The 14,458-nt window shown below is 28.7% G+C and overlaps 1 protein-coding gene across 5 annotated transcripts in view; it reads left to right on the top strand.

Moving 5' to 3' along the window:
• Positions 1 to 8,971: 8,971 nt before the first annotated feature.
• The window catches only part of LOC126858896 (FH1/FH2 domain-containing protein 3), a 164,928-nt gene continuing 159,441 nt past the window's right edge, over positions 8,972 to 14,458 (top strand). For 2 of the 5 annotated variants that reach the window (XM_050609556.1, XM_050609555.1), the window contains exon 1: positions 8,987 to 9,282. In XM_050609556.1, coding sequence (XP_050465513.1) covers positions 9,262 to 9,282 — 21 coding nt within the window. In that variant the 5' untranslated portion in view covers positions 8,987 to 9,261. Of the gene's footprint in view, positions 9,283 to 14,458 lie in introns of all 5 variants that reach the window. The other 3 variants (XM_050609560.1, XM_050609559.1, XM_050609557.1) reach the window with 3 other exon arrangements.

Below are 14,458 nucleotides of genomic sequence, written 5' to 3'. Positions count from 1 at the left end.
TCCGAACCGATTTAGTATAGTGTACTTGAAAAGAGACGCAGGGTCGAGTAGGATGCTCATCTATCGATGAAATAGGCTGCCGACTCATTCAGAGATCTATCCACTTACAAGTAGTATAATGTTAAAGTGATGCGCGATGGGAAAGAAAAATGTCGAGCTATCAAACACTGTCACTAATATGTGTCACAATAACATAGAATTGTTTTTGGAAAGTTTCATTCGTGAATAATTCTGTGGTGATACATATTACGATTTTTACTTATTTTGATGCATTTGTCTAAAATTTGTATAAAATTGTTAGCATATCAATTTTAATTTCAAAATAACTTTACAGTAATGCGTAATGTCATTAGTGCAGCTCGTCTAAACTCTAAACAATGTTTAATATTATCGTTAAAATAAAAATTTCTTAAGATAAAGTTTTTATTATATTCTTTATTAAAATAATTGTTACAATTTAAAATACACAATTACATTTTCCATCTTATTGTCAGAATTATATTTTATGGCTTATTGTTGAATTTTTGTAGTGAAAATAACTAGTAACATTTTACAATACATACTTTTCATATGTTTTCTTTCTTAATTAAATTTTTTTAAATAAATGTTTATTATATCTAACATTAATATATAATAATATACAGAAAAATATTTTTAATTATGTCAATTTATAATAATAATATTTATCGAAAGAAAATTATCAAATAGGGAACGTTTTCGTATTCCAAATTTAAGAAATTTTGAAAAAATGATGCTTCTTGTAGTGAAAAATATTGTTCTTCTGTGGAATATATTATGCAATATTTATGATATCTTAGATTTGTCTATGACTCATATTTGTGAAATAAGAGCAGATTTAAAAAATACGTGTATGTGCGGGAATATATTTGTACAAATATTTAGTTTGTTTTTTATAGCTCACATTTGGTTGTAATTTACTGGAACAAAGTCCGAGTCTCTTTTAAAAAAAAAACTAAAAATATTTAATCGAAAAAATACCTTTTGTTAATTTCTATAAAAGAAACTTTTATTTTTGATTTTCAACGCAAAAGAAGTTCTCTTTCCGATCTATGCAATATTACATATATGCTTTAAATCTTTTTTTAATAACGATTTATTAAAAAGAAAGAACTTGACTAACCCTAATGAATAATTGAAATAATTAAAGATATTATGCAAGAAATTTTATATTATTATTTATCAAATAATTTATAACTTTTTATCAAATTGTAGCTCTTCATTTAATACTTAATGAAACAATAAATTTAATAGGATTTGCTGTTGCATAGTTAATTATAGTTAAACAAAGGTTTTATTACTTTTGCGTTTGCCTTGTGTCGTTTGTATATCGTAAATTAAAGTAAAATTGCACTTTATCAATTTGTAAATTTGCAATAAATTAAAGAATAACAATAACAAAACACAAAGATTTTATTTTTAATAAATGATTGTGATTATTTTCTTAGACATACAATTCTAATGCTTCTAAATCTTTGTTCAACGCAATGTTATTATTGTAAATATTATTTTATTTATTTTTACAGTATCTGTTGCGAGAAATGCAACCAATATTTGATAGAGCGAAAATGACAGGCTTCTTCTCGTGTCACTTCAACATCTACACGTTTCATCAAAATTCATCCGTTTCATTCTCCGGTGCCGGTGAAGAACAAGATCGCCCTGCCGTTCCGGGTGCTTCTTCTTTTTCCGCCGGATTGCCAGTTTTCACACAATTTCCTCAAACTCCCACTTTGCCCCACTACCGCGAGTGTCTATAAAAGGTCGCCAGGCGATGGTGGGCAAAGATATTTGGTCGGCCTAGCTTGGAGCTCACCAAGTAATTTGAGATTGGCCCCTTCCCTGCATGTTCTTCTCATCACCTTCTGCACTCTTCACCACCCTCCCTCCTTGAATGCGTAGCTCGCTCTGGTGGAGAATTCCAGGTGTCAGAGAGAAGAGGTGGCACGTCGTCAGACCAAACGCGAAAATAGCTCTCTCATCTGCCCCTCTTTCCTGCCGATCTCTTTCAAGCGTGGTAGACATATCTTTGTTTTTTTTTCTTCTTTGAAAACTCTCCGTTTTCCCTTAATTAAATTTTCGATATACGACATTTAGAAGCGTTACTCTCCTTTTATTGTAAAATAATTCTATTTTATGTATACATATATATTCTTTTTTTTTGCGCGCATGCAATTTTATTGAGTTTAGGGAGAGTCTATATTTTTCATTTTTCATAATTTTAATTTACATAACTTTTGGTAATTGCATTTTATTACGAGTACTTTATTTATTTGTTTGTTAGGTAATTTTTTGTAAAATGTGTCTTAAATTTTTCTGCGCGCATAGAAAATAGCACAATTTTTATTGAATAAATTATTTGAATAAATCATATTTATACACTTTAAGCACTGCGTCTGGGCTACCATTGGCCGTTCTTATTTTGTTATTAAAGCAAAACGTGTTCTATAAATAAAAAATCAGAAGCGCTTTCGATTCTTTTTGTACACATCTTTATATATTCTACTTAATTAAAATTTTATATATATGTAAGTATTTATAATAGCTGTTTGTTTTCTAAAATAAACAGTAAATCTAATTTGGTTTTTATTTTAATCTAATAATAATTCTTATCTATCTTCTTTTTTCCTTTTAATGCTACTTGATCATTTATATCATAATGTTTGTTTCAATTTATGAATACACTTTCTATAATTTTGACATATTTTTATTTTGTCAAAACATGCTTTCAGAATAATATATTGATTTTACTATTTGCATTTTATCGTAACATGTTTAATGGAGATATTCGGCTTGGGATTGATCCAATTAGATCATATCGTTTATTCTTTATTATTCGTTTACAGAAAAAGAGATCATATAATAATAGAATAAGAAAAATAACTCAAGAAACTATATACCTGTGGAAATTAAATATGCAAATTTTTATTTTTACGAGAATCTGTACTTTTTGCAAAGATTTTGGAGATTAAAGATTTCTGTCATTTATACATACACGCACAATATGTTTCTCATCGTTTTATTATATTTTTTTTTTTTGTAAGAATAACCAAAATAAATATTCTTGGGAATAAATATTTTTTCTTATTTTTTTATTATTTAAATATTTTCTTTATCAAATTAAAAATATATTTAAGTTTTAATATTAAATTAATACTTTAATGTTGTAATTATTAATTTATTTAAAAGCATCTTAAATTCATAATACAAATTGCGTATTTTATTAGTCAAATATAACTAACAAATTCATGTAATAGTATACAAGATACAATGCAACAAAATTTGTACTTCTTGAATTTATATTTCTTGAGTTTCGCTTAAAAAAAGGAATAATCATTTCCGAATCACCGAATTAGTGCGCCGCCCTAATTTTCTAAATTTAACTTCTTCCGACTCTTGTTCAGTTGAATTTCTATGCACTATATCGAAAGATCTTGACTTTCTGACCATGTGCTAACTATTTATATGCAAAAGTAAATAAATTGTTTGGTAAACTCTATTAAAATGAAATTTATATACTTTATAACAATTGCCACTTAATAATTTATTACGTGAACAGAGATATAATTGTATTTTTTAAATATTTTGGCTCTTTATTAATTATATACTTTATTAATTTTGAAAAATTTATTCTATTTAGAAGAGAGTCTAATGCTTATATGTCTTATATGCTTTTATATAAAACTCAAGAATATCATTTAAAAATTATTTTTAACAGTTTTAAGTTTTGATAAAAACTCATGTTTTATATGAAAATGTTTATATATAATTCTTTTATTTATTATCTGAATATTGATATATAATAAATGATATGCAAAACAATTTATTAATATTTGTTCCCTTTTCATATTATAACATAGTTTTCAGCTGTTTTCTTGCAATTCCGCACCTGCCATACGCATATCGTTCTATAATTATAGAGCATATTAGTTCACGATTTAGGAAGAGGATAAAACAGGTGGCTTTCTGAGTGGAGGAAATTTCTTACTAATGATGATACTGATGCTAAATTTATTATGAAATACATTCGACTGTACTTACGAAAGAGAAAATAGGAATTGGATGCGATTATGTTTCATTTTAATGTTATTTTATCTATATTTTATGATTATAAAAATACATTTGAATTTATTATAAATATTGATTATTAAGAATTATTAATTATTATTTATTCAGTATTATCACAAAAATTTTGATATAACATTTACAATGTTAAATTTTGATGATTTAATATAATCGCGTAATTTATTCAGAATACAGGCCATCGGTGAACAACTAACTTGTCTGTCGCATAACAATGGTTTCTGAAAATAGTTCTGTGATCATAAACAATATGATCTGCTCCGCTTTTAAGATGTAAATTGAGCTGTCGTGCGCGCTAATACGCTAATCTACAATTTTGATCGCGATTTGCATATAACTGTGCTAAATATAATATAACCAAGTTCATAAAACGTGCATGATTTTTTATCGCATAAAATTACTCTATTAATCTTACGCTACGTCAAAACTGCAATGTGATCCTTATTTAAATAGAATATTTTTGCATTATATAATATTAATGATGAAAGACGATTCTCAATCTTCTTTATCAATTCTCTGTCTTCTACTATTAGAAATAAAATTAACTTTTTTTATAAAAAGATAATGATAATGACATGTTGATTCATCATCCAAAAATTATCACAAAAAACTCAGACCAAAGCTTTTCAATATTGCCGCAGAAATTCGGGATGACTAAGTCGCTCTATTCCTGTCTGAAGAATACTCTTCTATATTCACTGAGAAAGTGGGGTAAGTCGTATAAAATATCAACTCCTCGTCAGTCACGTGTTAATCTCACTGTGATTTTCTATTTTCACTTTAGTATGTCCTGCAATGGGGATATAAATATATGAAACTTTCGAAATCTAAAAATAATTGTAATGATCCATAAATGTAGATTTGCTCTTTACATCACATTCTTTAATGGACTATTACATTTTTTATAATCTTTGTAACAATATTAATATTCTTACATATAGCAACATACACACACATAGATATCACAAACAAATATTAGAATGTAGTTTTTTAGAATGTAGTTTTTTTTTTATATCAACATAAAAAAGATTCTTCTTAAGACAATAAAAATTTTAAATGAGAAAATCAATAATTCTGTCACCCCATTATTAATATTACAAAAATAAAAAAATTTTATATGTAAATTATTAATAAATATAATTAATAAATTATGCTTTTTTTATTGTATCCACAATAAACTTTATTATAATATTATAATATCAATAATTTCTTATTTATCTTTCTTGTAGCAAAGTTCGTTTATGAGATAAGGAAATCGATTTTTATAAATTTAAAAGAAGAGATATAAATATTTTATTACAAACGTATACAGTTGAAGGATTTAAATAATTAGTTTCATACAAAATTATTATACAAAGAAGAAACAATGTTTTTATTGTTATTATTATATTATACATATATATATATATATATATATATATATATATATATATATATATGCACATACTTTTTTGTATATCGGGAATAAGACGTTTTTGAATAAATTCGTCATACGAGAAACTGGCAATCGGCCACTTTTATCGTTCTCTCACACATTGCTTCTTATTTCAAATTAACATTGAGCATGTAATTACGGCTAATTCTCGGCATGTACGAAGATTATGCGGAATCTATCAACGTCGTCGCAAATACGAATCTAGGTAACGAGTTTAAACCTGACATTTCTCTCGTTTTATCCTGCAGGATGATTCAATCGCATCAAAATAATACATGACGATATTAACATAACATACAAAATGTACCAGATTTATCGATTCTTTTTTAATGAGATACCTTACAAGTTAAACTGAAAAAGAAAAGTATTTCAATGTTCAAATGCTATTAGTTTTGATATTGCAAGTAATTATTGAGAATATTCGTTGATCATAACCAGGTGATTGATTGCAGATTTAAAAATTGTAAATGAATTGCTAAATATGTATTGATTCATTTAAAATAAACTTAATTTAAAATATTAAATCATTTCATTGTTATAAATATCGTTAAAATAATATTATATATCAGTGTTTAAAGTAAAACAGTTTTAATAAATGATGCAACACATTGATAGCAAACACTTAATAGCGCATTGCAACACTAATAGTTGAAATATTACCAAAAGAATAATTGATAATGTATTATATATTAATATTAAAAAATAAAACAATTTTACAATTAGTACCATTACACATAGACATTAGAATTAATACTATTGAAAACAAACGATGTAGATGTAGATTTTTATATTGAATTGTTTATTGTGTCATATTATTTTTACACAAAAATATATTTTTTTATCTATTCTCTTTTATTTTTATTAGATTTATGTTTCATTTATCTAGTCTTATTACTTTTTTATTTAATATATTCTCTATGTGTGTATGTATATATAGTATTATTAAAAATATTTAAAATTCTCTACAAATGTGTGCATAGATAATATAAATTTGTGTTGCTACTTAATCGTAAAATGAATTCAAAATATATAATTTATTATGTTACAGCAACATATTGTCTTTTTTTGTTCATTAGATCAACATTTAGGAGATTTTGAAGATAGCGCCACCAACTTAGAAAGTTCTCAACTTGGAGACCAAAGATTGTTTTAGTCTCTATGGATAACTTTGTGTTTCTTTTCAAGAACAGTACTTATCATTTGACCACGAAATTTCCCAAGACAATAAAACATTCTAATGTTTCACGTGGGTTGGCAGCACGAAGTGAATTGCTACGGTTAAATATATTAAATATACGTATTAGCTAAATATATTAGATATACTTTTAATATTAGAAATTAATTAATATCTAATATCTAATCAATATTTATTTAATATCTGATCAAATACAATATTTTCTTATTTTTTTTTCAATTAGCAAATCAATATGACTGATAATTTTATATAATATTACTTAAACTTTATATAAATATAAACATAATTTTACGTCTAGACTTTTAAAAATATAATTATGCTTTTTATCTTTTTCCCTAAAACAAAATTTGATAAAAAAAGAATAGCTCTCGCTTATAGAAATATTATAAGAACGTATTCTTTGTATTTTTTTCACTTACAAAGTTTTAAGTTAAGAAAGAAATTATTTTTGTTCGATGAAGGAATTCCTAGATGATGTTAATAAAAAATATAATTTTATTAAATTTTTATTTTTATCTAGTTATTGTAATTTTATCGATATATCAAAATATTTACAAGTACTAGCAATATGAAAAAAGGAAAATATGTATTTTATTTATTAAATATAATTATATTTTTCCTGCTTTATAATAAAATTACATAAAATCTTTTAAGATATATTGTATTTAAATTAATATAATATTATTACATATTACAACAGAAAAAAGGATTATTGAATAAATATAAATTGCTTTTGTATTTTTATTTTGATAAGAAATTAATGGAATTTTTAAAAAACGCTTTGTATTCTTTTTTTTTGATAATGTTTTTAAAGTTAATGGAGTAAATAAAATATAAAAAAAGTAAATTATTTTCAAGTAAATAAGTGCTCACGAAACAAGAAGTGTGAATTATGGGTATCTTTTTGAATTTACAGAAGAATCTTCACAGTTAATTTGTCCAAACTGGAATCTGTCAACATTCTTACTCGGCAAAACTTTCCAAGCTCTTCGCGGATCACGTTAAGTCGCTCATCCTTGCTCTTCCGCCACGTCCCTCCAATTGTAACAGTGCAAATCCTGTTTGGAGATACCTCGCTCGCGATTTCTCAGAAAGGGTTCTCTCTTTTGAGAAGTTCTGCAGATCCTCGCATGAAGAGATCATCCCATTGCACAAGAGAGAATTCAGCCAGTGAAAACAGTCTTGCGGCAACGTTGTTCTCATTTCCTGAACAAAGACGACCGTAGTTTCGCGAATAGTTTGTTTTACCTCTCTGTGTGCGCGAACTGCTTCCTTTGAGAACATTGAGAGAGTTCGAGAGCTCTTGGAGATTCGATGATTAAAGCTATAAGTTTTGAATACTTCGATCTTTTGTCTCGGTGAAACTTGTCGAATTTTCGTACAGCATATACATATATAGTTATTTCATAATTAATAACCATGCAGAAAATGAAAATATTTGAAGAAGATGTAAAATCTTTAGAAAAAAGCATGAGCGTATGAAACAAAAATTTTCCAAAGTTAAAAATAATAAATTAGTATAGAGAATGATCGTTACAATCTTTAAAGTAAAATGAGAAAAATTCTTTTTATTAATTGATCTTAAATATTTAAACATAAAATAATTAACGTAAATATAAACATTTAATATAAACATAAACATAAAACATTTAAATTTTAAATTGTGGTAACATAATTATATAAAAATTAAAAATAAAAAAATAAAAAAAATAAAAAAAATTTTAAGAAATTTAAAAATTTATAAAATATTAATAATTATTAAATTATTAAGGAAAATTCAACTTAGACAACGTTTAGCATTTTAATTTATTTTCCTGTCATTATTCTGTTAATTATTTCGACATCTTTATTGACTACTCAGGTCATACCGTCATACCGCGATCTCGTTTCCGTCCGAGCGGAAACGCATGTACTCGCACGCGGGATTTATCCTCGTCTCTAGTCTCTCCCCACAAAGTTGCATCTTCCTCGCGGCCAGTGAAGCAGAAGACGAAGCAGAAACGGATGGAGAGCGAGACAGAGAAGGTACAAAGCTATTCTTAAAATAGGGTTCGAGTGAGCGCTAAGAGTGCGACAAGGAACGGTTTAGCGCTATAACTCCACGAAGCCAGCAGAAGAAAGAAGAGGAAACGCAGAGAGACTCTAAGAAGAAAAGGATAAAGAGAGCGAGAGAAAAAGAGAACAAGAGGGACTGTAGCGTGCCTCGCGGGTCGCCGGCTCTTCAGGGTCCGAGCTTCGTCCGAAACGAAGCCCCTTTGCTTTGCTCGCTACTTTTCTCTTCTGTGAGGTCGCGGAGAAGTCTTCCGCGAAACGATTGATCGTTTCCTAATCCGTAGTCTTTATACCCGTGACTTCCTCTTCGCTTCAACATCTTATCGCAGTTGGACGATTGGTGCCGGTGAATCGTGTGACGGTGGTGTGGCTACTCCTGTGCTTCATGGTGGTTCATGAAACTGATTCCGGAAAGCATTTCTGAAGACCTATTTTCTTCTTTTGAGATTTCTTCGTCATCCTGAGTAGCACAGAATCTATGGCATCGTATAGAAGCTACGTAAGTTTTTTTATGTGTTTAATTAATTCTGATCATCTCAAAATTCTTCAATTTGAACATCGATTCATTTACTTTTTGCGCAAATTTGTTAGCAATATTATACACAAATATTCACTTGGAAAGCGAGGTCTTTTGCTTCTATTAGGCCTCTATTGCCTCCTTGTATTTTTATCGTTCATTCATCACGCGAAAAAATATCCGCAGGTTTCTATATTGGCACGATGCGATGACGCACGTATCGGAATAAACATAATTTCTACTTGATTGATGAAATCGATGAATCTCGCTTATACTGTGATATTCACCGATACTTGATCACATGCTTTTAATTGCAGCGCAATGCGTGGAGATATCGGTTGAAATGGATAGCAGGATTTGCATTCATAAAGTATGCAAAATAATATTTTTCTTTTATATTGTCGTAGAAAAATGTCTAGATGATTATCGATAACGATTTTAACTCGAGACACTGGTTTTAACGTAATTTGTCGTTGCGTTAAATTATATATGCAGAGTTAGCATTATATAAGGAATTTAATTGATAAGAAATTCAATACTTTACATTTAAATATGTTCGTTTAATACTTGGCGATATTGTTATATATCGTTCGTATGTGGAAATTTGCGAATTTCGATTTAAAATAAAATTGCACATATTTTGAATAAGCTTTTAAATGCAACGACATAATAATAAAGCCACAAGTTAATATGCAAAAAAAAAATTAAAGAAAATTAAAGTAAATTAATTATAAAATACTTGACGGATAATTTATTTTAATTGTTATTTTTTATTAAAAATTTTATTCTAATTTAATGTAATCAATACATATTCATCATAAATATAAATTGTGACATATAAATTGGTTTAAATGCACATGTTGTACTTCTTGTATCAATAATATCTAATAGTGTATCCAATATATAATATCGCTATTCGCTTTTTTCGTACATGTCATATAATTTTTCTTGAGTGTTTATGTCATCTAGCACGGCGATTACTTCTCGGTCTCGCGAAACCTGGCGTACTTAACGAACGTGTACAGTGTAAATGAGTGTTTTAAGCATACCGAATATTCAAAGGGCACCTTTGCTGTTGGTTCTGGTCGTTGGTACTGGTCGTATCTTGCGTATAATTTGAGTGCTGGCTCCGCAATTATGCAATGTAAATGAAGTCCATTAACTTTATCGTTCAAAGGTCCAGGTCGCATGCTCGCTTATTCCTTCTACAGACCAATCTGGATGTTTGCAAGATACCGCTAAATCGAAAAGTTCTCTCAATAACGCAGACATATTCTCTTGTCGAGGAGCGATACGTTGGATGCACAATTTTTCGCGATATGTTCACACACGTGTCTCGCGTGTTCGTGCTTAGCAGATTATCGTCTGGCTACGGTACGATATTCTTTTATTGTACTATATAGTCGTTGGTTGCACACCGGTTTACATTTCCGTGCCTTGAGTTTTTCACTTTTAGTTTAAAACTGCAACCGGAGCGGCGCGATGCCGTAGTGTTTGCAGCGCGAGCATTGTAGATCTCGCAACCTCGTAATTAAATTCACCCCTTTATCACGAATGTTTCGTTAGAATTGTACCGGCTTGACTATGCCATGTTGCATGGTGGAGAATTTAACATGGAGAAAATGAAATTCTGCAAAACGGCGAACACATTTAGAAACACGGCAATACACGTATTTCTGGGTATATTTAATTATTTAGATCGAGTTATACTAAATTTCAGCAAATGTTTAGGTTTTTTTTTTCAAGATATGTTGTTATAGAAATTTTTTATTAAGCAAAAAGTTTAAGTGATATTTTTGAAAATATAAACAAATATTTCTAATTTTGATATAAAATAAAATAAGCATGTCCTTTTTTTTGTATTTACAATGTAGAATTTTTAAAATAAAACGAGTAAAAAACGAATAAAAGCATGTTACTTAATGCTTAAAAAATATAAATTTTTACAAAAGCGTTTACATATTTTTTCAAACTACTCGATCCAAATCTCCTTATTGCAATACAAAATACATCGCGATCAGAAAAGATGATCCCGCGCGTTCAGTAGATACAGTCTGATTCGCGTCAGACTACGAACGGCTGCGGGCCATAAAAGATCGATCACTCCTCGGCGGAAAGTGCAGCATGGCCGGGACGTAGCTCGATCGTTTATGGAAGGAGGTCGAAGCGATCGTTAGTGACTTCCAAGTACGAATCCCTGGCCGCTTGCCTCCCCAGAAACATTTTCGTGCATCGGAGCACCGCGAGTCGCCCCGGCGCGACGCGACGCGGCCAGCAAAATTAGCCGGGTCTTTCCCAGACGGCATCTGCCCGCGCCCCGCAACTACGTATATTCGTGTATAAAGCTTTTTTCTCTCTGCCTCGATATATACGTCCGTGATCGGCGCTGGAGGCGATGTACCGGGCGTCGAATTTCAAAGAGGTTCAACGGTACCGAGTTATGCGTAGGATAGATTTATCTTAGGAGTGATTCGTGTCAAACTTGATACAATATATGTCGCGCACAAGATTCTCTGCTGAAAACATCTGAAAGGTCTCTTCTGCATGAGGTTTATCGTCGTTGAGCAATAAAGATTTTTGTATGTGTCCTGGATGCAAGAACGTATATCCTTGGGCCAGAGGAGGGCTGTCTTCCTCTCGAGCTCTTTCAGATGACTGATGCTTACGTATAATGCAAACGGAACACATTGTGACGTATCAGACATAAGATAGGAAACTTGTAGTAGACTCTTCCAGAATTACTTTTGCTATTGAAAACGAATATATATAAAGTAGACTGACTTAATATGATAATACACTTTTTAATTTAGAAGGAAAAAAGAGTTTTATAGTAAAATAAAATGTTAAAATATTAAGCAAACATTTAAAAATTAAAAATGAAGAAGTAAATTAATTAAATAATGATGTCATATTTAAGAGACTTAAAATAAAACAACTTTTTGCCATTGCTTTTTTAATAATCTTTTTAAAATTGATTGTTATTTTATATTGCGCATTATTATCTTGATTTATTTTTTATTAAATTATCTAACTATTGGTACATAAAAATTGCCATAAATAGATTGATAAGTGAGAATATTGCATACAGAGAGATACAACGTATAACATGAATATAAAAATACTAGATCAAAATTATGTTTAAAAAATTGCATTTTTTGTCGTATATAATGCATTGCGCTGACTGTATAATGACTGTATAAAATTTCTATTGCTTTCTCTTTTTTTCAATAATTATTTTTAATATTTCGATCTTTCAATTTTCTGCATGCTTTTTTTTATTCATTTACAAGCATAAATGACATATATGCTCGCTTATGTATAAATACTTCTCCCTGTTGATACATCAGCTTGAATGTATCTCTCTCATCTGTTCACAAAAATCATGTAAAACAACAGTAACATTTGTACTGATCAAATTACTACCTAACCCAGCATAAGTAAACCACACGAGGTACATTCGATGAAACTGTGGATAAATTTAGACTTGCTACGTATGTTTGTGCTCTACTTCCTAGACAAGACATCAGAAGCATTAGGCTTAAAACTTGAAAATGGTTAGTTAAGGATGTTCTGGATGAACAATAGTAGCAAAAAAATTGTCAAAATTAAGAAGAAAACATATTTCTTACGTTTATACTATTTGAAAAATTAAAAAAATAAATCCGGGTTATGAAAAAAATTAAAATATCACTAAATAATAAGGATTTTGATGTCTTCGTAAAAGAAAATAGTTGTAATTAATATTTTTCTTAATTTATGGCAAAAACTTTTGATCGTGAATACCCTCTGAAATTAACTGTAAAAAACAATGAAAAACGAGTAATTTGCAGAAAGAGAGAAAGAAACAGATAATATTTTTCTACAATTTTTAGTAAATAACTTTTAAACGAATAAGTGGATCTAAATCAAGTTTTGCACAAATATTAATTAGAATTTTCTTAATATATGTGAAAATTCTTATTTCATTGGTAATATTTTTTTCTTGTCAAATTTATCAATAAATGCTACAACAGCCGATTTTCCATAAGAATCAATAGTAAGTTTAAATTTAAATAATTTCCAAACTGTTAAGAAAATTGTGCTCACTTTTTGCACAAATATTTAGAAAAAATAGTAGAACAATCTATAAAATTTTTATGCTTTTGTTAATATTTCGATATATGACACATATATCCTTAATTATATATATGTTCAAAACATGTGTAACATATATAGAAATTATTTGCATTTTAATTTTATTTGTTTTCGTAAAATAATCTCGCTGTTTAAGTTTGGATTACTTATTCAATTTTGAGTAAGCAAAGATATCTGCAAACTCGCAACTGCTTTATATCATCGACAACAGGCAAAAAACATTATTAAACATGGCAAGAACGATGATTTGATCGAGAATAGAAAATAGTTGAAACAGTGTCAATAATTTTGTACACAGTATGCGCTTAGAGAGATTGAAAAAGCTCGTATATGTTAAAATGTTTTAACAAAAATGCAGGATAGAGTAATCATAAAATTCGGACAGCAAAGCTAGATTTAATGGTTTCTTTGAATATTCCAGGGGGAACAATCGTGACTGCAAACTGATGGTGCGAATGCTTTTAATCGACCGTACACCATTCCGCTTTCTTTTATATCTGTTTTATTCGTTTTGTGTTGCAATAGAACCCGATATTTATTGCTACGCAATTCGAAATCACTTGAGAAAGATGGAGACGAACATTTTGCAATGCATCGGATTTAATTTTCATGATGTTTCGTTAAAAGATTTTTAAGAATATCATAAGATGTATAATAAAATATTAAATGACTGCTTGAAAAAAAAATATTATGAGTGAAAAGAGTTGCTTTGAAACTCTTGTTTGGAAAGTTTAAATTGTTAGTGAAAATTGTATATATAAATAATTTTATTTTTATACAAGAGAACATTACAAAAATATTTTATTTACGCATATCAAGAAAATTTACAGCGCAAAATTTATCATCAATCTTGTAAATTATTATATTCTCTTCTCAAAAAGAAAGATATAGAGATATTTCACACAATTTCTACAATTCTTTCCATTGATAGATGTCATTGATAAAACAAAAATGATTGCACGTAAATGCTGCGAAGTGAGAGCATAGGTTACGAGTTACGAGATGGTTACGAGATTTTGCAGTT

Source organism: Cataglyphis hispanica, chromosome 2 (genome assembly GCF_021464435.1).
Source record: "Cataglyphis hispanica isolate Lineage 1 chromosome 2, ULB_Chis1_1.0, whole genome shotgun sequence".
Classification (NCBI taxonomy): Eukaryota; Metazoa; Arthropoda; class Insecta; order Hymenoptera; family Formicidae; genus Cataglyphis; species Cataglyphis hispanica.
Note: the sequence above shows the minus strand (reverse complement) of the source record. Positions and strands in the feature narration are given on the sequence as shown.